Consider the following 24511-nt stretch of genomic DNA (forward strand, 5'->3'; position numbering starts at 1 on the left):
TATCTATCTATCTATCTATCTATCTATGTCTGTCTGTCTGTGTCTTCACATACTCCCTTCTAATGATTATACTGGCATCCTAAATAACAGTATTCTTGGGTCCTCCTCACATTGTTCAGGTTGTTCTTCGCGGGTGCACGTGAAGGTCATCTACCTAGCTTACTGGCTATGATTCATGTGAAGCGCTGCACCCCAATTCCAGCCCTGCTCTTCACTGTGAGCATTATATACACCCCCCTCTCCCTCTCCTTTATACCTCACTCACACTTTTCTTGAACATGAATGGTCTTCATGATGTTCTGACATCAAACACTCTCTCTTGCAGTGCATCTCAACACTTCTGATGCTGTGCACCAGTGACATGTACACACTCATCAACTATGTGGGTTTCATCAACTACCTCTTCTACGGTGTCACTGTTGCGGGGCAGATCGTGCTGCGGGTTAAACAACCAGATATGCACCGGCCAATTAAAGTAAGTCCTAAAAATTACTAAAAGCCAGTGTTAACAAAAACAAACCATATTAGCAAGTTTTTGCTCAGTGATTTCAGTAGTTGTTGACTTTTTGCTGATGACTTACCATCTGTTACCGATCCGGTATTCTGTTCGGCAAATGTATTTATATTGCTATAACCTTTGCATCATGTTATTAAGATTGTCCAGTTCCAGGTATAGATACAGTATGTCCCATATAAGAGAATTTTTCCTTCTGACTGCTAACGTTACTTCTGCTACTCACAGATCAGTCTGGTGTGGCCTGTCATCTATCTGCTGTTCTGGGCCTTCCTGTTGATTTTCTCTCTGTACTCGGAGCCTGTGGTGTGTGGCATTGGCTTGGCCATCATGCTTACTGGAGTCCCTGTCTATTTCTTGGGCGTGTACTGGGACAACAAACCACAGTGTTTCAATACATTTGTTGGTGAGTTGAACACAGTTCAAAGATGTGTTAAGCCTAATGATAACATCACTATATTACGTCTGATGAGAAACTATGTACCTCACACTCGAGTAATTTATACTTTTATGCAGCAAGGATGCATTAAACTGACTTATAACGATACAAACGATTTATATTTCAAATAACTGGTTTTGAACTTTCTATTCATCAAAAAATCCTGAAAAATGGTATGGTACGTAAACTGAATTCCCTTTTTTTTGTGTTTTCAGACAAGATGACATACCTGGGTCAGAAGTTTTGTGTAGTGGTCTACCCAGTGGAGGACAAGAAGAAAAACGAGGAGTCTGTAGAAGAGATCGAACTGAAGGAACAGTCGGTTCCACTGTCAGCCGAGGATGAGCAGACACCGAAATCAGCTGACTGCTGAACAGACATATGGAGACATACTTATTCACTCACATACGGGCAGCCAGATTTATTCAGATAGGCACTGGAAATCAAACTTTTTTGTGAAATTTTTCACATACCTCTGTATTTTGCCTTTTCATAAAGAGGGGGTTGCACTGGAGTGCAGTGGCTAAGCTCAGGAGACTAGCTGCTCCACATGTCATGTGGTTCTGCTGTAGTGGTCTTATACAATGTTCTCCGTTCTCTCTAGTTGCTAGTCTCTTAGCAACTGCTTTCTACTCCATTGGCTGTGCAACAGAATTGCAACATTAAAATGTGGGATGACATAAAGCTGTAGAATGTATTACTTAAAAACACTGGTTTAGAAGGGTCTGCATTTTAAAAAAAAAGACCTTTCTGAAACATTCTTTTTTCTATGAGAATTAGAATTCCGTTTCGTTTATGCTAAAAATGCCAGAATACATCATGGCTTCGCCTGAAACAGTGGCATGGTTCATTTTATTTATTTATTTATTATTGAGTACATTCTAATGTTCTAATTCTTACCCCCTCTTTATTTTTCCTTGTTTTAGTTATCTCCCAACACTCCCAGGAATAAATGTTTTTTATAAGCCAAAGCTGTATTTTAATTTGACATGTTCTCATTTAAAGTTTATTTCATCACACCAAAAACACTCAGAAGCATTTCTTTTTATATATTTTTATATTTTTGATTGTCCTGTTCTAATCATATTCCACTGTCATTATGAAATGACTGTTTTTTTTGTTTACATTTTATTTTCTCTGTTCTCTTTCCTGAAGGAACGCTCTAGGATCTTTTTTTAACCATCATATTTTTTAAGGCATATATATAAGAACCAATTGTGGTGGTTCAGAGTAGATTTCTACCAGGTTACTCTGGTACCGATACAATTTAAGCTCTTTTATTTGCCTTGAAACTTTTACATAAACTGTATAAAGTTATTATCACTGTTGAAGAGTATTTTTCTTCTGTGCTCAGTGAAAACTTAAAGATTCCATTGTGAAATTAAGTGTTGCAATGGTATCTTCATTCTGTGTGGACTTTGCACAGAAAATATGTCTCCTGACGCCATCGGCTTTATAGCCACAGTCATAACCCGCAGGTTTGCTTTCATGCAGCCTAATTATTTCACAAGTATATACACAAATATATATTCAAAATTGCAGAGCGTTTGGTTATATATGGCCAAAAAAAAACAAACAACAAAAAAAACAGTAGTGATGCATAGATAGTGTCTGTGATGTAGCTGAAAGCCTGTGAGAATGTAATAGTTCTGGTCCTGTCATTTATTATGTGAATATTCAAAAACTTGAAATCAATTATGTCAGAAGAGCTTATTAAATCAGTCTTATAATGCACAATATATTATAATTGTGTAGGTGGACTGTAGATGTTAATGTAGGTGCAATACAAGGGACTAGAATCAATCGATCAAGCTAACATAGTCTGGATGATTACATGAATATACTAAATAATTGAACTACACACCTAAATGGAGAGCCTTAAAGATAATTAATTTTCTAATAAAATTACTTAAAATATATAATATAACTGTGTAAGTAAATAATATATGCTCAGTTCAAGAATACATGATTAAAGTGTTCAGTATGTATGTCACTTTTTAGTGGTCACAGGGTCTTTTTATTGTGCCTCTGTATTGATGTCACACCTTTACCCACTTGTGAAGACTATGGAAAAGTGCCAATTGTTCTTTGTTTTATTGCAGATCTGTAGTGTGTAGGTGCTGTATAAAAATCAGTGTAATTCACTGCACATCCATTTTGCATGAGCTTAATCCCCCACATTCCTTAGAGACTACAATATCAAATCTATAACCTTCGTACTTCCACAAGAATCACTGCCTTTTGGTTCCTCTGTCCTAGTCAGGCAGCGAAGAGGCCTGTTATCATCCATTATTCAACTGACTGCGTAAACTTTAATCATTGTATGTATCATCAAAGGTGCAGAGCATCTTTGGTTGTAATGATGCTGCTCCTGAGCTGTGCCTCAGTAATCAGCACTGCCTACTGTGTGCTAAACACAAACACTATGTATATTTTATATGGAAGCTGCGATTCTGTTTGTGCTGCAATATTTGGCTTTCTTTTCCACACACACACACACACACTATCATACAGGTGATACCAAAAGCCATGAAAAATGAATTCTGTCACATATTTGATTGTCACATTAGTAACAAATGATGTTAATATTTTGAATGTCCTCATAATTACATAAAAATCAGTAAGAGAACGAATATATAGATATTAAGATATGTACAGTTTAAAAGGATAAAGACCCTACAGCTCAAATTACCACTTACACAACTGGGGGTGAACGTTTTGTACCAGAGTCTTCTTGTTTAGTATATGTTTTGTATTTGTTTGAACAGTATATATTAAAAGACAAATAAATCTATATGCTGAACCAGGGAAGACTTGTTTATCCAGTCTGACAGGAAAAACTGTGCTACACTGCCACCTACTGCAAGTTGGGAGAATGGCAGATTACCTTGTTCAATAGTTTCACAGCTGTCACGTTTAATAATTTAACGGTTTTCTCAACTCACTTGGGTTATTTATTTACCACATGGGTTGCACATTACGGTTTTTCTCAGTCGCTTTGGCTCATTTTGAAACAACAATTTTGATCTTATTCTCTAAACTATTTGTGTAATTGTTTTATGGGACATCACAACTATAGTGCATGTCTGCAAAACATAATTTTGTGCTTCAAAACCTAGCTATTGTGTCAGTAAATTGGCCAATGTCACCAGCATGAAAAGTTTTGTCATCGTGTGAGCCATACTGGGCAAAATGTTTAATGTTTTTTTTTTTTTTTGGTAGACGATCCTTAAAATCCTTGTTATATACAAATGTACTTTTTGTTCTACTTTTTTGTTGACACTGACTGTCAGTTTTGTCTAGCTGAATGCTGCTGTGTATCACACTGACATTTTTAGATGCAGTTTTTAACAGTACATAAAAATGCCAGTACTGAAGTACACAGAAAAATAATATGCATATTTGTATGCATACATTTTTTATTAGTGTGGTACGTTAAAAAAAAAACATTTATAAATATATACCTGACAGATTTTAAGAATTGAAAGAATCATTTTGCATGAGATTGCTCACATGAAGAATGTTTCGATTTTAATTTCACTAAAAATCAGTAAGCCATGTGCATTTACACTCTTAAAAATAAAGGTGCTTCTAAAGGTTTTTCAAGCGATGCCATAGAAGAACCATTTTTGGTTCCACAAAGAACCATTCAGTCAAAGGTTCTTTAAAGAACCATCTCTTTCTTACCTTTTTATAATCTGAAGAACCTTCTTTCGCCACAAAGAACCTTTTGTGAAACAGAAAGGTTCTTCAGATGTTAAAGGTTCTTTATGGAACCATTTAGACAAAAAGGTTCTTCTATGGCATCGTGAAGCACCTTTATTTTTAAGAGTGTACTTGTTGTGCAAATAGTAGAAAATGGCACTAGCTTTTTTGCAGATGTAATAAAACTTGTGGTTTACTTGAATAAGAAATTCACATTTAGCGTGAACAATTAGCTGATTGTTCAGAAATCTGACCATATTGTTTTGAGAAAAACATTCTCATTCAAGAATTGAGCCAAAGCAATTGAGGAAAAATTGAAAACTCTTTGAATGCCGAAAGAATAAACACTGTTACATGCTTAAATGGTTGCATCAATTTTTATTGACAAACTGATACATCAGTTTTACGTTGATTTTTAACTCTTCTTGTAAACCTAACAAAAAGAGCATAATGATGCTCTTAACAAATTAACGGAGTGGCATGAACAGGAAAAAGCTGATGAATATTCCAGCAAACAAAGAATGCAGTGGCTACCACTCGTCAGTCCAGATGGTTCAAATGGTTTCTGGTGACATGTGCAAGTACATATCTAAGGTGGCCAAGACAGGGCTGGGTTACACAGAAGAGAGGAGGCTGCTGGGATGCTGGTGGACCCGACCACCTCTCAGTGCAAGAACCAGATGCAGCACAGAGCCACCCTGGATCTTGTAATCAGCTGCCGTTTTCTCATCATTCCTGAGGTGGAGAAGATGGAGGGTTTAGAATAAACCTACAGAAATATTCGAGAGCATGATTAAATGTGCACATAAAATACGTTACATCTGTTTTCCACTGTAGATGAGTCTCTGTTGCTGGGGTGGGATTCCCTCTTTCTCCTCCACTCTCTCTTTTATTCTCTCCACCTGAATAAAACGGACGCATCAATGCTCTTTACTGTCAACTGCGGGTTCATCTTTTAACATTCGCTGTAAATCATTAAGCATTTTATATTGTACCTTGTCTGTGGGCTCGATGTCGATCTCGATTTCTTTGCCAGTGAGTGTCTTTAAAAACAATGACGACGATTAAGTTATTTAGACATAACATGTCCCTCTGAATGGGCCTTTTATCATTTACATAGCACAGTTTGTTATAATATTATCTATGTACGTCATACTGTAGTAAAATGTTGTTTGATGCGCAATGCCTTACTGTATTTAATAAAATAATTACACTAGCTCAGTCTAGAACCATCCTGACGAACTGGGTAAGAACTGTGCTGAATGAAAGAGCTGCTCTTCGTTAATTTCTTACCTTGACTTTAATTAGCATTGTGGCTTCTTCTGTTTTAGAAATACATGCAGGGAAATTGAATGCGAATATAATTAGGCGATGGTGGAAGAAGTTCAGACACCGCTAATCAAATTATTCCCACAATTTCCCCAGCGAATTTCCTGCGTCACTGAAAAATAATTCCTACTATTCTAGTGTCTGTAGGAAACGTTCCGAGGGTCCGTGTGGAACATAACGGCATTCGATGACAGCTGACGATTTGGAACGAAGTAAAATGAAGTAATTGTTTTTATATTTTATTGTTTAAATACACATAACTTAGTAAACTAACTCTAAATAACAAAATATTTAACTTGAATTCAAACTGACCGGGAAAATTAAATTTGCGACATTTGTTGCGACAGTACGCTGCAAATCAATCGTTGTCTGTAGTTTTTCGCTGAGCGTTTGAACTTGAATTTGCACGCAAGCCCTCAGCATAAAGACTACAGTACACGCGCTAAACATCCGCCCTCCTAAAACGACCGCCTCCAACACGAAAACCGGTTTTATTTTCTTCCATACAGCCTTTCAAGAAGGTGCTCAAACTTTAAGAGCAGGAAAATCTAAAGTTCGATCTGATATTGTACATGACATCTTGAGTGTGTTTTTTAGAGTTGGGTTTGCTTGCAATATCACGTTTTGTTGGGTGCCTGGGCATGCTGGGGTGATAGGGAATGAGCAGGCAGATTATATAGCGAAGGAGAGTTTAGGAAGAGAAATAGATATCCATGTATCCTTGGGGAGGGTGGAACTGAGGGAAAGAGTTAAAGAGGGCTTAATAAAAGAATGGCAGAGAGGATGGGAAAAGGAAGTCAAGGGTAGACATTATTTGTCTATTCAACCTAAAGTTAAGAAAAGATGTTTTTGTACTTGTCCATCTCGTAAGGACTCCGTTAAACTATGTAGATTGAGGTTGGGGCATTGTGGGTTAAATTACTTTTTGTATATTGTAGGAAAGCATATTTCTGGATTATGTGAATGTGGGAATATGGAAACAGCAAGGGTAGACATTATTTTTCTATTCAACCTAAAGTTAAGAAAAGATGTTTTGTACTTGTCCATCTCGTAGGGACTCGGTTAAACTGTGTAGATTGAGGTTGGGGCACTGTGGGTTAAATTACTTTTTGTATATTGTAGGAAAGCATATTTCTGGATTATGTGAATGTGGGAATATGGAAACAGTAGGGCATGTTTTCTTGGAATGTAGGAAGTATAATGGAGAAAGAAAAGCACTTTTTGATAAATTGGCAGAATTTGGAGTTAAAGTGTTTTCTGTTACTACTTTGTTTGGACACAGTGATAAACATAAACTGATCTCTGAGGTAGTTCTTCAGTTCTTGCATAATACAGGACTGTATATAAGAATTTAGTTCAAACTTTGACCTGTGGATGGCAGTAATACGCCCAGTAGCGTCTACACTGCCGGAAAGATATAAGAAGAAGAAGAAGAAGAAGATCTCGCGATATTTCCCCGGGCTACTGTTGGAAGGTAAATAGCTCATCTCAGCTAGCTTGTGTAATGTTTTCATTACAGCTGCTTATCCACCGCTGTCAACCCACCCGTTCATTAGTGGCCCTTTAAAAATGTAGCTTGCGGTAATATATTTGTCTTCAACCATCACTGCGAACGATATCTGTCAGGTAAAAATTTATTTTTTCAGTAAACTATTGGCACATTTAGTACTCGTCATCATATGCTAACTGACGGCTCGCTTGTTTCCACTTAACGTGTTATTTAATATAATGATTGATGATATCTTTGGTAAAATGGAGAGAGGATTTGGGCTTTCTTTATTTGCAGATGATGGGGCCATTTGGAAAAGAGGGCGTAATGTAGGGTTTGTTTTAAAGCAGATTCAAAGAATGTTAGTGTTGGTGGAGGAATGGGGGAATACATGGGGATTTAAAATTTCGCAATCTAAGACAAAATATATGATATTAGGTTTTAAAAGAAAGTTACCTAATATAGGGCTGTATTTGTATGGGTCTCCATTGGAGAAGGTAAAGGCTTTTAAATTTTTGGGTGTTTGGTTTGAAGAACGTATGACTTGGGCTGTACATGTAGGTAAGATTGTGGAGAGGTGTGAAAAAGTTTTGAATGTTATGAGAAGTCTAGCTGGATGTGAATGGGGGGCCAATAGGGAGACGTTATTATTAATTTATCAGGCCATGATCAGGTCCATTATTGATTATGGGTCCTTTGTATATGGGTCTGCTTCTAAAACTGTTTTGGATAGGTTGGATGTAGTGCAAACAAGGGCTTTGAGGATTTGTTGTGGGGCCTTCAGAACTTCCCCAGTTTCAGCCTTGCTTATTGAAATGGGAGAAATGCCCTTATGGTTAAGGCGTATTAAATTAGGACTACAGTACTGGGTAAAACTTAGAGGATGTAATTATACATATCCAGCAAGGTGTTTGTTGCAAGAGTTTGTTGGAAGTAGGAAATATTATAATTTTTTTGTTAATGTAAATCAGTGGGCTAGGAAGATGGAATTGGAACAGGGAGGTATTGCAGAGCACATAGGATGGTTACCTATGCCATATTGGGTGATGCCTGAGTTGAAAGTTGAGTTTGCTTTTCTTCAGGAAAAAGATAAGATGGAGGTGATACCAAGAATAGTGGTATATCTTAATTCAGTTAATCAGAGTAGTATAATAATTTTTACAGATGGGTCTAGAGATCCAGTTAATGGGAGAGCTGGGTTTGGGATGTATGTGGAGAAACTAGGGTTGAAAGTTGGTCGACGTATTTCGAATGGAAGCTCTGTTCTTACTGCTGAGTTAATGGCAATTTTATGGGCTTTATGGTGGATTGAAGAAGTCAGACCGAAAGAAGTTGTTATCTGTTCTGATTCTGCAGCAGCCCTGGAAACTTTAAGAGCAGGAAAATCTAAAGTTCGATCTGATATTGTAAATGACATCTTGAGTGTGTTTTTTAGAGTTGGGTTTGCTTGCAATATCACTTTTTGTTGGGTGCCTGGGCATGCTGGGGTGATGGGGAATGAGCAGGCAGATTATATAGCAAAGGAGAGCCTAGGTAGAGAAATAGATATCCATGTATCCTTGGGGAGGGTGGAACTGAGGGAAAGAGTTAAAGAGGGCTTAATAAAAGAATGGCAGAGAGGATGGGAAAAGGAAGTCAAGGGTAGACATTATTTGTCTATTCAACCTAAAGTTAAGAAAAGATGTTTTTGTACTTGTCCATCTCGTAAGGACTCCGTTAAACTATGTAGATTGAGGTTGGGGCATTGTGGGTTAAATTACTTTTTGTATATTGTAGGAAAGCATATTTCTGGATTATGTGAATGTGGGAATATGGAAACAGTAGGGCATGTTTTCTTGGAATGTAGGAAGTATAATGCAGAAAGAAAAGCACTTTTTATGATAAATTGGCAGAATTTGGAGTTAAAGTGTTTTCTGTTACTTCTTTGTTTGGACACAGTGATAAACATAAACTGATCTCTGAGGTAGTTCTTCAGTTCTTGCATAATACAGGACTGTATGTAAGAATTTAGTTCAAACTTTGACCTGTGGAGGGCAGTAATACGCCCAGTAGCGTCTACACTGCCGGAAAGATATAAGAAGAAGAAGAAGGTGCTCCTCTTCAATTATAGGTCATATTTATTTTGTAGCGTGTATACATAAGGACACGCGTGTAATTGTTTGTAATGGACAAAAAAAAACCATGTTGAGTCAAGATGACAGAAAAGCAACAATTACTATCTTGTGGCCTAGATTATCTGACAGCTAAGACGTGCAGAACACAGAACCAGATGTGAAACATTTAAGGGTCATTTTATTTTATTCTTTTTTTTATGATGCATTGCTTTACTCTCCTGTCTGAAATGGAATAAGTAATTGGTATTCTAAAATGTTTAATCCTAGATTTAGAGTTTTTACATAATTATGAAAGGATATTTTCTGTCTCACCCTGTATAACCCTCCCCTTCCTCAGCCTCTGCAGCTCTCATAACTGAAGGAGTGGGAATGTTTTTCTTTCCCTTGTCTTGTGTTTTTGCAGACAGTGAGATACGGTTAGAGCAGTCTAAGGCCATCCCCTTCAGCAGATATGCCACGTATTGAAAATGATATCAAGCTCGACTTCAAGGACGTGCTGCTTCGACCCAAAAGAAGCACTCTCAAATCTCGCAGTGAGGTTAGTAACTCTTAGTATGTTTTTATTTGCATTATAGATGTCATATGGAGTATTAGTTTGGTCTGGCCTCAGTTTCATTTATGTTCCATTGCAATCACACATGTGGTGCAATGTCAACTACATTTTAGGTTCACTTTCATTACTTTTCACACTCTTCTGTCTCTCATCTGTTTCAGGTGGATCTCATGCGCAGTTTTACATTTAGAAACTCAAAGGGACGTTACCGTGGTATTCCCATTATAGCCGCCAACATGGACACCGTGGGAGCTTTTGAAATGGCCTTAGCCTTACATCAGGTGTGAATGAAATCTACTCTAATTTCACTGAATTAAATAATTTTTTGTGCCCTTTTTGTCCTTTTATCAGACTGCAGGTTATATTAATTAGTGTATTTTTTTTCATAGTTTAGTCTCTTTACAGCCATCCATAAGCATTATTGTGTGGATGACTGAAAGGAGTTTGCATCCAAACACCCAGAATGCTTACAGGTGAGCAACATCTTTACTAGAATTGAAATCTACTCCAAAATCTCTCCAAAAACTTTCTTTGTTTCTCCAGAGTGTAGCAGTCAGCACGGGGACCAGTGATGGGGACTTTGAGAAACTGGGGCCAATGTGGCTGCTGTACCTCAGATTCTGTACATATGTGTGGATGTGGTCAATGGCTACTCTGAACACTTTGTCAACTTCTTGAAAGACGTGAGGCAGAAGTTCCCTACACACACTATCATGGTCAGTTACCCAACAACAGATCAACATTTCATTGACATCGTCTCAATAACAGTCATCTTAATGTTTTGAAATCCATTTGAATTTTGTAGGCTGGCAATGTGGTCACAGGAGAGATGGTCGAAGAGCTGATTCTCGCTGGTGCTGACATCATCAAAGTGGGCATTGGACCAGGTGACATCATCAGTTGTCTGTCGGATGGTGTTCAGATTCATATTACACCAGTTTCACACAACTTCTTGTCCAGGCCCTTGTCATCTCTAGGCTGGACTACTGCAATGCTCTTCTGGCTGGACTTCCATCAAGCACAATCAAACCTCTACAAATGATTCAGAATGCAGCGGTACGACTGGTCTTCAACGAGCCCAAAAGAGCCCATGTTACACCTCTCTTTATCTCCTTGCACTGGCTACCGGTTGCGGCTCGAATCAAGTTCAAGACATTGATGCTTGCATATAGAACAGCCACAGACTCAGCACCCGCCTACTTCCACTCACTACTACGAATCTACATCCCCTTCAGAAGTCTGAGATCCGCTAGTGAGCGACGCCTCGTGGTACCATCACAGAGAGGCTCAAAATCACTTTCCAGAACATTCTCGTTCACCACTCCTGGCTGGTGGAACGATCTTCCCACCCCTATCCAGAATGCTGAATCCCTGACAATTTTCAAGCGACAGCTGAAAACCCATCTCTTTCGAAGCTACTTGACTTCATCATAAAAAAAAAAAAATAAAAAAAAATAAAAAATAAAAAAATAACTCTCTCTCTTTATTTATTCCTTCAAAAAAAAAAAAACTCTCTCTCTTTATTTATTCCTTCTCTTTCTAGCTTGTACTTATTTGAACAATGTCTAAGAACTTGGTATTACAACCACTTCCTGTGTCTGTTTGCCTCTTAAGAAGAATCGCTTTATGTATCACCCAATTGTAAGTCGCTTTGGATAAAAGCGTCTGCTAAATGACTAAATGTAAATGTAAATATGTTCATGTATGCAGGTTCTGTGTGCACCACTCGTAAGAAGACCGGTGTGGGTTATCCTCAGCTGAGCGCAGTCATTGAGTGTGCTGACGCTGCACACGGCCTGGGTGGACACATTATATCTGTGAGAGTTCGTACATTAACCCTATAAAGCCTTACATTACATTAACACTATGCATTTCTATAGCCTCTAAATTATCAACATGAAAAACCTGTTACACATAGTCTACTACAAGCCTTCTGTCCTCTGATTGATAGCCTCTGACTGAAGGCCTTTTAGTATAATTATACAGCCATCTTCAGGTTGTGTTATGAAGTAAACATAAGAATAAGCATAATATTGTTATTAATATTTAAAGATGAGCGTTTATTGGACTGAAGCAGCTTAGGTTTACTTGATTTTCCGTATATTATGTTTTAGAAATATCATGTTAAAATGTAGGTGTCAAGTATGATACAAAAGGCTTTTCGGGAACGTTTTATTTTATTGATCTCTTAATCGTTATTGTATTCTTGCATGGCCCCTAAAAAATGAAAACTACAGAGCTTTGATCATAAAACTAAGCTTTTAAATGTCTTTTACTATATCTAACTATTATTTTGAAATCTAGAGTGACAACTGATATTTATATGCATTTTATGTTAGGGGTCTCTTATACTGTTTTAAAAATCTTAAACTGTTAGCTATCAAAATGTAATATTGCTTTTTGTCCATATAAAAAAAAAAAAAAACATGCATCCAATATCATGCTCCAAATTGTGTATATTTGCTTAGTTTGGGCCTAAAATTAAATTGAGGTTTTCCCCCTCGAGTATAAGATCCATATTCTCACTATATGTGACCCTGGAGCACAAAACCAGTCTTAAATCGCTGGGGTATATTTTTAGCAATAGCCAAAAAAAACATTGTATGGGTCAAAATTATCGATTTTTCTTTTATGCCAAGTAAAGATCATGTTCCATGAAGACATTTTGTAAATTTCCTACCGTAAATATATCAAAACTTAATTTTTGATTAGTAATATGCATTGCTAAGAACTTCATTTGGACAACTTTAAAGGCGATTTTCTCAATATTTAGATTTTTTTTGCACCCTCAGATTCCAGATTTTCATATAGTTGTATCTCGGCCAAATATTGTCCTATACAAACCATACATCAATGGAAAGCTTATTTATTCAGCTTTCAGATGATGTATAAATCTCAATTTCGAAAAATTGACCCTTATGACTGGTTTTGTGGTCCAGGGTCACATATTACATGGGCCATAAAAAGCCTGATGCATTAAATATGGACAAAAGACAAACACATTTTTATATATATATATATATATTTTCCCCCCAGTTTTCTTTTATATTTAATTTGAAGTTTCAATAAACTGTTCCATTTTAAACAAATGTTTTTTCCTGACATTATGTCAGGCTTTATAGAGTTAACAGTGAAGAGTAACAGACCATGCTGCCTGCGTGCTTTGTTGACACAGAATCTTTGATAATGTATTTGTGGGATCTGTTTTTCGTCTCGCTGTAGGATGGGGGATGCACCTGCCCAGGCGACGTCTCCAAAGCATTTGGTGAGTTTTGGTAACACAGCATTGTAATAATACCATAAAACAAGAAAGCAAGACATTTTAGTAGCTAAAAACATTGGATTCAGACATTACTTGTTGCCTTACTACCTGTAAATGCCACATTTTTTAGATGTTGGTCACCACCAGTGTCACATTAGGCTAAACTGTGCGACAGGAGCTGGAGCTGACTTTGTGATGCTGGGAGGAATGCTTGCTGGTCATTCTGAGAGTGCGGGCGAAATCATAGAGAAAAACAGCAAGAAGTACAAACTGTTCTACGGCATGAGCTCAGACACGGCCATGAAGAAGCATGCAGGAGGTGTAGCAGAGTACAGGTAAGCTCATGAGAGACGCAATCATGCTGGAGTCTGGATTGTTTTATCTAGTGGTTTGTAAACTACATTACACAAAAAGTATTTGGTAAATCAGCAGTCAAGTCATCGTTATTTATATAGCACCTTATAAAATACAGATTGTTTCAAAGCAGCTTAATAGTAATGAACAAGAAAATAACAGAATCAAACTTCTCCAAATATGATTCAAATTCTGCTGTAAGCAGTTTTAAAAAGACAATAGTATCATTATTCATCTCAAGTCAGTTCTGGTGTCAGTCCTAATTATTAAATCTAATGGCTAGTTTGATTTACAACTGCATTTTCATTAAAAAAGAGAGATTTTTGGACTGTTAACACCACTCTTGAGTTGATTGATATTGATTGTCATTGAAAGACCCTTTCAAACTTTATTTGCATCTTCATGCAAATCTTTATTGTAATACCAATTAAAGTGTATGTTGTATTTTACATCCCATATCAAAACCAGTTTGACAGGTTCAATTTGTTTAAAAAGGAGGGGCAAGGAGAGATATCTTGTGTGTTTGTACAATCATTTGGGGGGTTTTTTCTCTCATCAGCGATGGCTTCTTCCATCAGTTCCCAGTTGGACAGTGCCTGTGTTCAATATGTCAGGATTTCTTCTCTGACCCAGTAACCATTCCGTGTGGACACAACTTCTGCATGGAATGCATCACTCAACACTGGGACAGCAGTATGGGCACGCAATGTCCGCTTTGCAAGAAGAACTTTCACTTGAGACCAGATCTTGGCATGAACAGAGAATTCAGAGAGCTCATCGGAGGACTGAAGAGGGGAGAAAGTCCTGTCCAACCTGGTGCAGTACCATGTGATGCCTGTACAAAACAAAAATAAAGAGAGGAGCTTTGAAGTCTTGCGTGCATTGTGAAGGATCTTTCTGTAAAACTCACCTAGAGCCTCATAACACTGTAGCAAAACTGAAGAAGCACAAACTTATCAACCCTGTGGAGAATCTGGAAGATTATATATGCCCGAAGCATGACAGGCCACTGGAGCTGTTCTGCAGAGATGATCAGAAGTGTGTGTGCCTGTCGTGTACGACGAAAGACCACAGAACCCACAACACTGTTCCTGTAGAGGAGGAGAGTGAAGAACGGAAGGTGAGAGATGCTTAATCTGTATCTGTGTTTCAATGGCTTTCAAACTTTGCTGTAAAGAAAGTTAAATTTTTTTGTCCACAGTCTCAGTTAGGGAAAAGACAAGCCGAGGTTAATTCGATGATTCAGAGCAGAATGAAGAAAATTGAAGAAATCAAATGCTCGGTACAGCTCAGCAAGGTTAGTCTTGTTGTAAGTTCATTGCAAAGTTTTATTTAATGTGGTCAGAACACAATATTGAATGATCCCATTTATTATTTACATTTGCCAGATGCTTTTATCCAAAGTGATTTAAATTTAATTCAAGGTATACATTTTAGCAGTTCGTTGCATTCCTTATTTATACCTGACTCCCAGAATCAGATTTAAAGGGTTAGTTCACCCAAAAATGAAAATTCTGTCATTAATTACTCACCCTCATGTCGTTTCAAACCCTTAAGATCTTCGTTCATCTTCGGAACACAAATTAAGATATTTTTGATGGAATCTGAGAGCTGTCTGACCCCGCATAGACAGCAACGCAACTGAAATGTTCCCAAGTCCAGAAACGTAGCAAGGAGATCGGTGAAATAATCCATGTGACATCAGTGGTTCAGCCGCAATTATACGAAGCTACGAGAATACTTTTTGTGCACCAAAAAACCCCCCAAAAACGATATCATTCAACAATTCGTCTCCTCCGCGTCACCCTGTAGCGCCATTTTGGAGAATATCCGCTGGACGTAAACACCGGATCTGTTTCCTACGTTGTTGTGATTTGATCTGAACGAAAACAGCGTATCCGTGTGACGCAGCTGACACAGAACAGCATACGCTGTTTACCTCCAGCGGATACTCTCCAAAATGGCGCTACAGGGTGATGCGGAGGAGACGAATTGCTGAATAAAGTCGTTTTTCTTTTTTTTGGCGCACAAAAAGTATTCTCGTAGCTTTGTATAATTGCGGCTGAACCACTGATGTCACATGGATTATTTCACCGATCTCCTTGCTACGTTTCTGGACTTGGGAACATTTCAGTTGCGTTGCTGTCTATGGAGGGTCAGACAGCTCTCAGATTCAATCAAAAATATCTTAATTTGTGTTCCGAAGATGAACGAAGATCTTACGGGTTTGAAACGACATGAGGGTGAGTAATTAATGACAGAATTTTCATTTTTGGGTGAACTATCCCTTTAAGGTTTTAATGCTGGCTTTCAAAACTGGAACAGCACCTCCTTACCTCAAACCTACAAGTCAGCTAAGGTCAATTCGTGAGCAACGCCTTGTTGTTCCTTCACAATGAGGCAAAAAGTCACTCTCCAACACCTTTACCCTCTGCGCTGGTATGAGCTGTTAACCTCCACCCAAACTGCTGAGACCATCACATCTTTCAAAAAGTAGCTGAAGACAGACCTCTTCCACAAACACTTTACGCTCTTAAACCAGTGCACTTAAACACACACTCACACCCCACAAAAAAATCTTCTCGGCATTTCGCCTCTTCTCTAGCTTGCATCCGAAATTAGTTAACCTGTAATAAACCTCTTTTGTGAGCCACTTTAGATAAAAACGGCTGCTAAATGCATAAATGTAAATGTAAATTTGGTGGCCATATTTTAAGACTGAATATACATTATCCTTTACTTAGCAAAGCTTAGAAAAAGAAAAAGCAGACATTGTCGAGCTGTTCACTGATCTGATGGACTCCATTGAGAGTTGCAGAAGCAGAAAGCAGCAGAGAATCAGGCTGAAGAGCTGATTAAAGAGCTGAATATAGAAACACTGAGCTGGAGCAGCTCTCACACACTGAAGATCACCTGCACCTCCTACAGGTCAGTGTCTCTCTCTGCTCACATCACAGGACAACACTTAACATGCTGAGGGATTTCTCTCTCTCTCCTCCTTTAGATTTATCCATCCCTGTGCAGCCCTTAGGCACCAAGATCTTGGCTGGGGTCAGTACTGACACTCATCTGAAGGAGGACGCTGTGAGGAGAGCCCTGACAAAGCATCAATAATTCTTCAGTAGTGCAATGGTGAAGATTACAGGAACTGGTGAGCATTTCACTGTTATGTTCGATATTTTGTCTGGAATTTTTATTGTGAATACATTTAAATATAATTATTTTGTAAGAATTCAACACTGTTAAAAGCTAAGACTGGCACAGTTCTACAAATTATTTACATACATTTTTAGAAAATAATCAAGTGTATAAATTGTTTCCACAGAGCTAAAGAGGATTGAGAATTTTACAGGTACAAGTCATCTATGCCATTTTCCTACATTCATACACAAAAATGTTTACATTTCTGAATATATTGTGGGCACTTTTAGTCATATGAACTATTAAAACTCACTTTAATTTGTCAAACAATGTCTGGCAGTTGATATACATGCATGGTTCAATTTTTTCTGAAGGTCATAAAAAAATCTCTACTTCGAGTGTCTCAATTTCACAGCTAATTTCATAGCTAGCATTTTATGCTTCATTAATACATGCAATGTAATAATACTTTTACACTTTTTTTCATCATTTGACAAAATTAACGAGTGATTGGAAATTACACACACAAATTCTACTCAAAAGTGATATTGTCCTTGATGTGTTTTTCACAAATCACATATTCTCACAAATGTCATATTTAATCTCAAACTCTTCAATGACACTGAAAAAATAACGTCATAGTTTTAAATATATAGTAATGGATATTCACATTTTAATACTGAAATTCTGGGTTAATTGTAAAACAATAAATACATACATACAGGGCATTTGAATAGTAGCAAATATAAATGATAAACACAGGGCAAAACATTTCCAAGATCATTTTAATGGGACAAATACAGAAAAAGTTGACGAAAGACCAGTGTACTATTGTGTATTGTTTATTCCATGCAACGCATATATGTTAAAAATGTCTGCTAATTATTTGTTCTGATCTCTCTCAGTGAATGTGACTATGGATCCTGAAACAGCTCATCCGAAAATCTCCTTGTCTGAGGGTGACAAACAAGCTGGATATGGAGAAACACGACAGATTGTCCCGGACAGTCCGTGGAGGTTTGATACATGTCCCAGCATCCTGGGGAAGGAGGGATTCTCCTCTGGGAAATTTTATTTCGAGGTGTAGGTGAAAGGGAAAACCGAGTGGGATATAGGTGTGGCGAGGGAGTCTGTTAACAGGAAGGGAATAATTACTCTGAGTCCAAGGAATGGACTCTTGACTCTGTGGTTGAGGAATGGAAGTGAGTATAAGGCCTGTGACTGTCTGTCTGTCTCTCTCTGTCTGAAAGTCAAGCCCCAGAAGGTGGGTGTGTATGTAGACTATGAGGAAGGTCTGGTCTCATTTTATGATGTGGAGTCTCATATCTACTCTTTCACTGGTCAGTCTTTCACTGAGAAACTCTATCCATATTTCAGCCCAGGCTTTACTCATGGAGATAAAAATTCAGCCCCACTGATCATTTCACCTGTCGGAAAGAATAAGTGTATTTTAGCCAATTATAACCATTGGTAATTAAAATAAAATAAATGAATGAAGGAAGGAAGGAAGAATGACTGTCAGTGTAATACAATATTATATATTTATTTTTTTTGCTAGTAAGACTACTTTCTTTGCACACTAATGTTCCAATTACAGTAACCTCAAATAAAGATGATCTTTAAACTTGCTGTTTTGTTGAGAATTTGTGATGTTTTTGATTTTTACATCATATTTTAATGTGCCCCACGACTTATGTTTTGCTGTAACAATATATTGTGTCACAATATATAGCAATACATAAATTCAACATGTTTCATGGGTAGCGACAATATATTGTGTATAGTTCACCCAAAAATGAAAGTTTAGACACATTTGATTTAAATTTTTCTTCTCATACTGTATAAACAATGATGTATATAAGAAAATACAATATTTAAAACTTTTTTTTAATGAATTATAAAAACATTAAAATGAATATATTTATAACATTCAATATTTTAATGAAATGAATACTAAAATAACACTGATTGACGGTAAGTACTGAGGAATACTGCAAATGACAACGCAATCGAAAAAATGAGCAGAGGTTGAGGAACCTTTATTTAGCACAGGTGTCAATGTGTCAAAACCAATCTACTGTATACAGTGCAGAACCATTTTATGCCTTTTACATTTCATCTCTATCACTGTCATCATCTGCATAGGTTTAAAAGGTCTTTAAAACTTACGAAAATGAATATTAAGAACATATGTATAAATCCTTACCCCGTTTATCACGTTGTTTATTCATTGTATCGTATTTAATAGTATCGATGCGGTGCCCAACCGCTAGGTGTCGGGTCAAATTTTACTTTGTACAGGTAGGTTACTAGTTTGGCTAAAAAGTGAAACTAAAGACGTTTCCTCGCTTGCTTGTTATAGAAGCTGGTAGTTTTATTCGGACAGATCCTCGCTGGTATGTGATTAAAGATGAATTGATCTGAACAGTTAATTATAGTTAATGTTAATTTAAATGCCTTAGTTGATAATACCAATTATATCCGATTAATTAGTTGTTTTATGAAGTAGTGTCAGTTTGCATTCGTGACAATGTCCGAAAATTATTTAATAGTTATTATAATGTGTGCCTATAAACAGGGTGAAACCTTTGGTATCGGTATTCTGCTTAACCAAAGGCTAGTATTGAGTGGAAACTTTGTTCCGGTTGTTCTGTTTTAGCTGGAGACGTCCAGTGGTTTCGGCCAATTTGCATATTCAGGATAAATTTTGTTTATTTTCCTTCCAAAACAATTCTACCTTCTCAGACTTTGCCAGAAAGTATTGTGTGTATGCAACTATTTACAGAACAGCCGTCTTCCGTTTGATTAACCTATAGGCTCGCTGTAAATCTCAGCTGAAAACGACGTTTGAATTGATTTGCCATTTATATGTACACTACTTGTTTTACTTTGTCTTATTTGTCCGTGTCATTCTTGTAAAAGAGATTAATTTTTTCACTTTTAACTTAACTAAAATAATGATGACTGGTTAATTATTATTGTGAAGGAGTGGGAAGGCCGACATCCATTACGTGAATTCTGCAACAACTTTTGGTTAAAGCTGGTGGATTTTATAAGAAATGGCAGAACCCTTCTCAACACCACTAAAATGCAGACATAAAAGAGGCAGTATTGATTTGCCGCCATGTAAGTCTTTGTGGTCTGAACTTACATTACATTCATCTTATAATAAAATACATAATGTGTATTTGAATTCACTGAACATGAACTACTATGTTAAGCATTGCATTACATCACAATGTTTTGCTGCTTAATTTTTTAATTAATATTTGGGTAAGGAGTATTAATATTATTATTTATTCCAAGTAATTTCCCCATTTTCCAGTTATGGATCTCTGCAGCATTCCTCTTCAGACTGAGGAACACAAGTGTCCAGTATGTCTGGATGTGTTCATAGATCCAGTCTCCACTCCATGTGGACACAACTTCTGCAAGAGCTGTCTGAAACAATGCTGGGACAACAGTCAGTATTGCAAATGCCGTTATTGTAAAGAAACATTCGGCAAAATACCTGAATTAAAGAGCAACACAGTTCTTAGAGAAATTGTGCAACTCCTTGAGAAAAACACAACAGGTATGTATTTATTTTAAAGTAAAAAAAAAAAAACTCTACTAGTCTCTAAACTTACTCCCGTGTCTCATAAATGTGCACAAAACTAACTGTACACAATATTTGCTAATTTCAGAACAGAAAATCTGCACTTCAAACCTGAGAAATTTCTGAAATGAATGCATTTCTTTTGCTTTCAGCCCAGTTATGCGTCAGCGGTCCATTATCTGAGGAGCTCCACTGTTCCATCTGTTTGGATCTATTCAGTGATCCGGTCACCACTCCATGTGGACACAACTTCTGTAAGACCTGCCTGGAAATGTTCTGGGACATCAGTCAGAAATGCACCTGCCCATTTTGTAAAGAAACATTCAACAAATGTCCTGATCTAAGGTGCAACACAGCTCTTAGAGAGATTGTGCAACTCTTTGAGAAAAACACAGGTAAATATATTTGTACTTCCAATGCATTTTTATACTGTGAATTTTAGCTAGTAACATGCTTAGTTCGATAAGTAACAGAAGTACAGTATAAAATAAGCATTCATCTTGTGATATAATTTTAATGTCCAAAAGATGGCATATTTGTCCATGTATTTGAGACTTCAGAGTTCATTTTTGCACATTTCTAAAGGCTACCAAAGGGAACCCGTGATGACAGAATATTCACAACCATTAGAAACAGAGGACCAAGAAGAGATTCTGTGCAAACCTTCAGGTAATCAATAATAGAGATCTCCTATTTTATAACTAAATAACTGAGATCTCCTATTTTTCTTATAAAGATATATTTTAAATATAAAGATGCTAGTATCATTACTATCTCTAAATATACTAGCAGTTATGGATAAACTGGCTTCTTTGTATCAAACTATTTGCAGATATTTTATAAATATTTATTAATATAAAGTTAGTATTGTATTTATTTTCACATATTATTTTTTGTTGTTGTTGTATTGTTTGCTAAGTATTTTCTTTTTCTTTTCTTTTCAGTAACGGCTTCCTCAAGCAGTGTCCTGACAGAAAACCTTCAGTGTTTAATTTGTCTGGAGCTGTCCACTGATCCCATGATGACCCCATGTGGACATAACTTCTGTAAGGCCTGCCTGAAGGAATGCTGGGAAAGCAGTCATGATAACACATGTCCATGCTGCAAAGAAAATTTCACCAAGAGAGTGGATCTTAGACACTGTGAGCATCTGTTGTCTCAGTCTGAAATCCTGATGTGGCAGAGCTCTTACCTGGAGCCTCATGAGAAAGTCATAAACATAAAGCAAGTCATGATGCTTGACCTTGTGGAGGATATCAATCCTAAAATAATCCAGAAATATAACAGAGCTCTGGAGATGTTCTGTGGAGATGATCAGACATCTGTGTGTCAGTCCTGCACTGAGGGAGACCACAAGACTCACAACGCAGTTCTTGTAGAAGACAAGAGTAAAGAGAAGAAGGTAGGTAACAAAGAATGATCATTTATTTACAACAACAAACGGTAATTAGAAATCTTAAAAACATACTGGATGATGTAAAGCATCTGTATTTTCCCCTCTCATCACAGACTCGGGAGATGAAGACGCACAAGCTTGTGCAGCAGATGATCCAGGACACAATGAAGATAGATCAAGAAATCAAACACTCAGAAAGAAAAATGAGCAAAGTGAGTCTTACAACATATTATTCATTTATTCAAAACTATTATCTATGTTCCAAACCACTTGTCTTATGCAGGGTCAAATTATTATGTATCATACAACTGTGATATTATATTGATGTGATGTGTTTGATTTGATTTTTAATTAGAAAAATGAAGAGAAAGAGAAAGCAGGCAACATTGAGCTCTGTGCTGATCTGAATTACTCCATTGAGAAATGTCAGGTACTGAGATCATGTATATGTATGCTTAAAGCATCATAAAGTCATTGCTGATGCACAACACATTTATTTGATATCATTATATTGATACAAATTTACATGATATTTAAACATGTTGCAAAGCTTATGTTTGTTGCTCATCTCTCACAGATGACACTTTTTGAGCACTGGGCGAAGACCAGGATGTAATTTGTCATTTCTGCATTCATCCTCTTGTATCTACAGGATGTTGCCTTTGCCTGTTAATATATTTAGAAAAATTCAAATGATATAACATAATTTAATCTCAAGTCACATGGTTGTTTGGGTCTATCACTGTTTAGTATCATAATCCTATTGAAGTCGTTAAAAATCTTTCGGTAAATATGATATAGCTTCTAGTAGGAACTCATGGTACTGGCAACACCCCCCTTTTCTGTCGTTGTTGTTTTTTTATCATCTATTTACTAATTGATGTCATTTATATTTACTTGTTATATGTGACCCTAGACCACAAAACCAGTCATAAGGGTCAATTGTTTGAAACTGAGATTTATACATCATCTGAAAGATGAATAAATTAGCTTGTTAGGATGGGACAATATTTGGCTGAGATACAACTATTTGAAAATCTGGAATCTGAGGGTGCAAAAAAATTTAAAGGGGTCATATGATGCAATTTCATTTGTTCCTTTCTCTTTGGAGTGTTACAAGCTCTTGGTGCATAAAGAAGATCTGTAAAGTTGCAAAGACTAAAGTCTCAGATCCAAAGAGATATTCTTTATAAAAGTTAAGAGTCAGCCACACCTACCTAAAACGGCTCGTTCGAACACGCCCCCACATGTCTACGTCACGATGTGGGAAGATTTGCATAACGCCGCCCAAATGTTCACGCAAAGAAAGAAGGCGTAACTTTTATTCTCACTGTATTGTTGTTGCCGCCGCCATGTCCTGAAGACGCTGTGTGCTTCGTTGTGAAAGTGAAACTACTTTGTTTGGCCTTCTAAAAGAGGACGATATCTGCTTCGTCATGCCTAGAGCTGATCCGTGCTGGTCGCTGAGCAAATACATCAACTTAGTGCTGTGGATCGCCGGATCGGCTTTCACCGTTTTCACCGCTCCTTCGTCGGATCCGCCGTTCTCGATCCCGCCGCCTCAGCTCACTTTGTTATGCACTTATTTACAGCAATCAATTTATACATTTATAATAAGCTATAAAGCATGTTGTCCTTGAACAGTCTCCATAGTTTGCTGTGCTGCATGTGAGTGCTCCAGTCGCTCACAGAAAGGAGTGTGAATGTATGGTTTCCCTACTGATCTGGAGAGGAGAAGAGAAATGATGCATCAAGTTTTCTTCAATTCACATTTATTTGTATTGCACTTTTTAATATACACATTGTTTCAAAGCAGCTTTACAGAAAATGAATGTTTCTACATTACAAATAAGAGTTCTGTTAACAGGTGTAACTGTGCAAAAGTAATGTTCATATGGCAGAAATGTTCTGAAATTAGGCTATACAAATCATGCAGTTAAGTAACGTCATGTATTCAGAAACAGTTAAATATATACAGAAAAAATGAACAACTTAAAGCAATGGTTACGTGATGTGATCATGTTGATTACAATGCAAGGAAAATGTAGCAGTTTTGTATGTTTATTCAGAGTCAGCTTCATCTGAAGTCCTCTCAAGGGTTGGCATCATCTCTTCACAGGTGTTGGGTCATCTGAAGTCTTCGTAAGAGGCTGGATATAGTCAGCAGGAGCAATCTATAGATTACACCAACAAAATGTGATGTAATCATACTAGGGAACTGGCACTTTTTCACAAAGAGCAGGGAAAGACTTGCCAAAACCAGTGAAGAGACTCGTTGTGAGGTTGATGTCTCTTTACAGGGAGTCTTCAGGTGGTTCTCGGTCTGAAAGCAAGATAGCGAAGGAGAAAAACAGGATTGTGCTCCATCACATTGCAGTTTGAGAGAGGCGGGGCATAGAGGACCTACAACAATGTACAGTATTTGAAAAATAATGATCTTTAAAAAAGCATCATATGACCCCTTTAAATATTGAGAAAATTGCCTTTAAAGTTGTCCAAGTGAACTCCTTAGCAATGCATATTACTAATCAAAAATTAAGTTTTGATATATTTACGGTACGAAATTTACAAAATATCTTCATGGAACATGATATTTACTTAATATCCTAATGATTCT

At 37.1% G+C, this 24511-nt stretch overlaps 4 protein-coding genes across 4 annotated transcripts in view; 3 read left to right on the forward strand and 1 right to left on the reverse strand.

The window, feature by feature from the left end:
* Window positions 1–3761, forward strand: part of slc7a8a (solute carrier family 7 member 8a) — a 20615-nt gene extending 16854 nt beyond the window's left edge. Inside the window, exon 11 of the mRNA XM_016490783.1 lies at window positions 1169–3761. Within this exon, the coding sequence (XP_016346269.1) occupies window positions 1169–1326 (158 nt within the window). The 3' untranslated portion in view covers window positions 1327–3761. The remainder of the gene's footprint in view (window positions 1–1168) is intronic.
* Window positions 3762–5021: 1260 nt separating this feature from the next.
* nedd8 (NEDD8 ubiquitin like modifier) lies at window positions 5022–6146 on the reverse strand. The gene is made up of 4 exons (XM_016490871.1): window positions 5952–6146; window positions 5654–5701; window positions 5478–5560; window positions 5022–5393 (listed from the first exon to the last, which is right to left on the reverse strand). The coding sequence occupies exons 1-4, from the start codon at window positions 5967–5969 to the stop codon at window positions 5273–5275; spliced, it is 270 nt and encodes an 89-aa protein (XP_016346357.1). The 5' UTR covers window positions 5970–6146; the 3' UTR covers window positions 5022–5272.
* A 3792-nt stretch (window positions 6147–9938) lies between these two features.
* Window positions 9939–18397, forward strand: LOC107691932 (E3 ubiquitin-protein ligase TRIM39). The gene is given in 19 exon segments (XM_074187018.1): window positions 9939–10128; window positions 10305–10424; window positions 10533–10616; window positions 10687–10738; window positions 10741–10859; window positions 10949–11030; window positions 11854–11960; window positions 13366–13408; window positions 13581–13740; window positions 14319–14607; window positions 14610–14879; window positions 14967–15056; window positions 16504–16573; window positions 16576–16626; window positions 16629–16687; window positions 16764–16779; window positions 16782–16910; window positions 17085–17111; window positions 17806–18397. Coding segments are annotated over 19 exon segments (2424 nt in total). The 5' UTR covers window positions 9939–10041; the 3' UTR covers window positions 18375–18397.
* A 763-nt stretch (window positions 18398–19160) lies between these two features.
* Window positions 19161–22841, forward strand: LOC107691933 (E3 ubiquitin/ISG15 ligase TRIM25). The gene is made up of 9 exons (XM_016490784.1): window positions 19161–19296; window positions 19887–20026; window positions 20226–20474; window positions 20651–20893; window positions 21084–21167; window positions 21443–21900; window positions 22008–22106; window positions 22250–22324; window positions 22472–22841. The coding sequence occupies exons 2-9, from the start codon at window positions 19960–19962 to the stop codon at window positions 22508–22510; spliced, it is 1314 nt and encodes a 437-aa protein (XP_016346270.1). The 5' UTR covers window positions 19161–19296; window positions 19887–19959; the 3' UTR covers window positions 22511–22841.
* The last annotated feature ends 1670 nt before the right edge of the window (window positions 22842–24511 follow it).

Source organism: Sinocyclocheilus anshuiensis, unplaced genomic scaffold (genome assembly GCF_001515605.1).
Source record: "Sinocyclocheilus anshuiensis isolate Anshui unplaced genomic scaffold, SAMN03320099.WGS_v1.1 scaffold426, whole genome shotgun sequence".
NCBI lineage: Eukaryota > Metazoa > Chordata > Actinopteri > Cypriniformes > Cyprinidae > Sinocyclocheilus > Sinocyclocheilus anshuiensis.

Bases quoted from the DNA above. Each gene is read 5' to 3' on its own strand.
- nedd8 (XM_016490871.1), bottom strand. The intron at 5,561-5,653 runs GTACAATATAAA...CGTTTTATTCAG, and splicing joins ACATCGAGCCCACAGACAAG to GTGGAGAGAATAAAAGAGAG. The intron at 5,394-5,477 runs GTAACGTATTTT...TCTCCACCTCAG, and splicing joins ATCTACAGTGGAAAACAGAT to GAATGATGAGAAAACGGCAG.
- LOC107691933 (XM_016490784.1), top strand. From the start codon at position 19,960: ATGGCAGAACCCTTCTCAACACCACTAAAATGCAGACATAAAAGAGGC. The intron at 20,027-20,225 runs GTAAGTCTTTGT...CCCATTTTCCAG, and splicing joins CAGTATTGATTTGCCGCCAT to TTATGGATCTCTGCAGCATT. The intron at 20,475-20,650 runs GTATGTATTTAT...TTTTGCTTTCAG, and splicing joins CCTTGAGAAAAACACAACAG to CCCAGTTATGCGTCAGCGGT.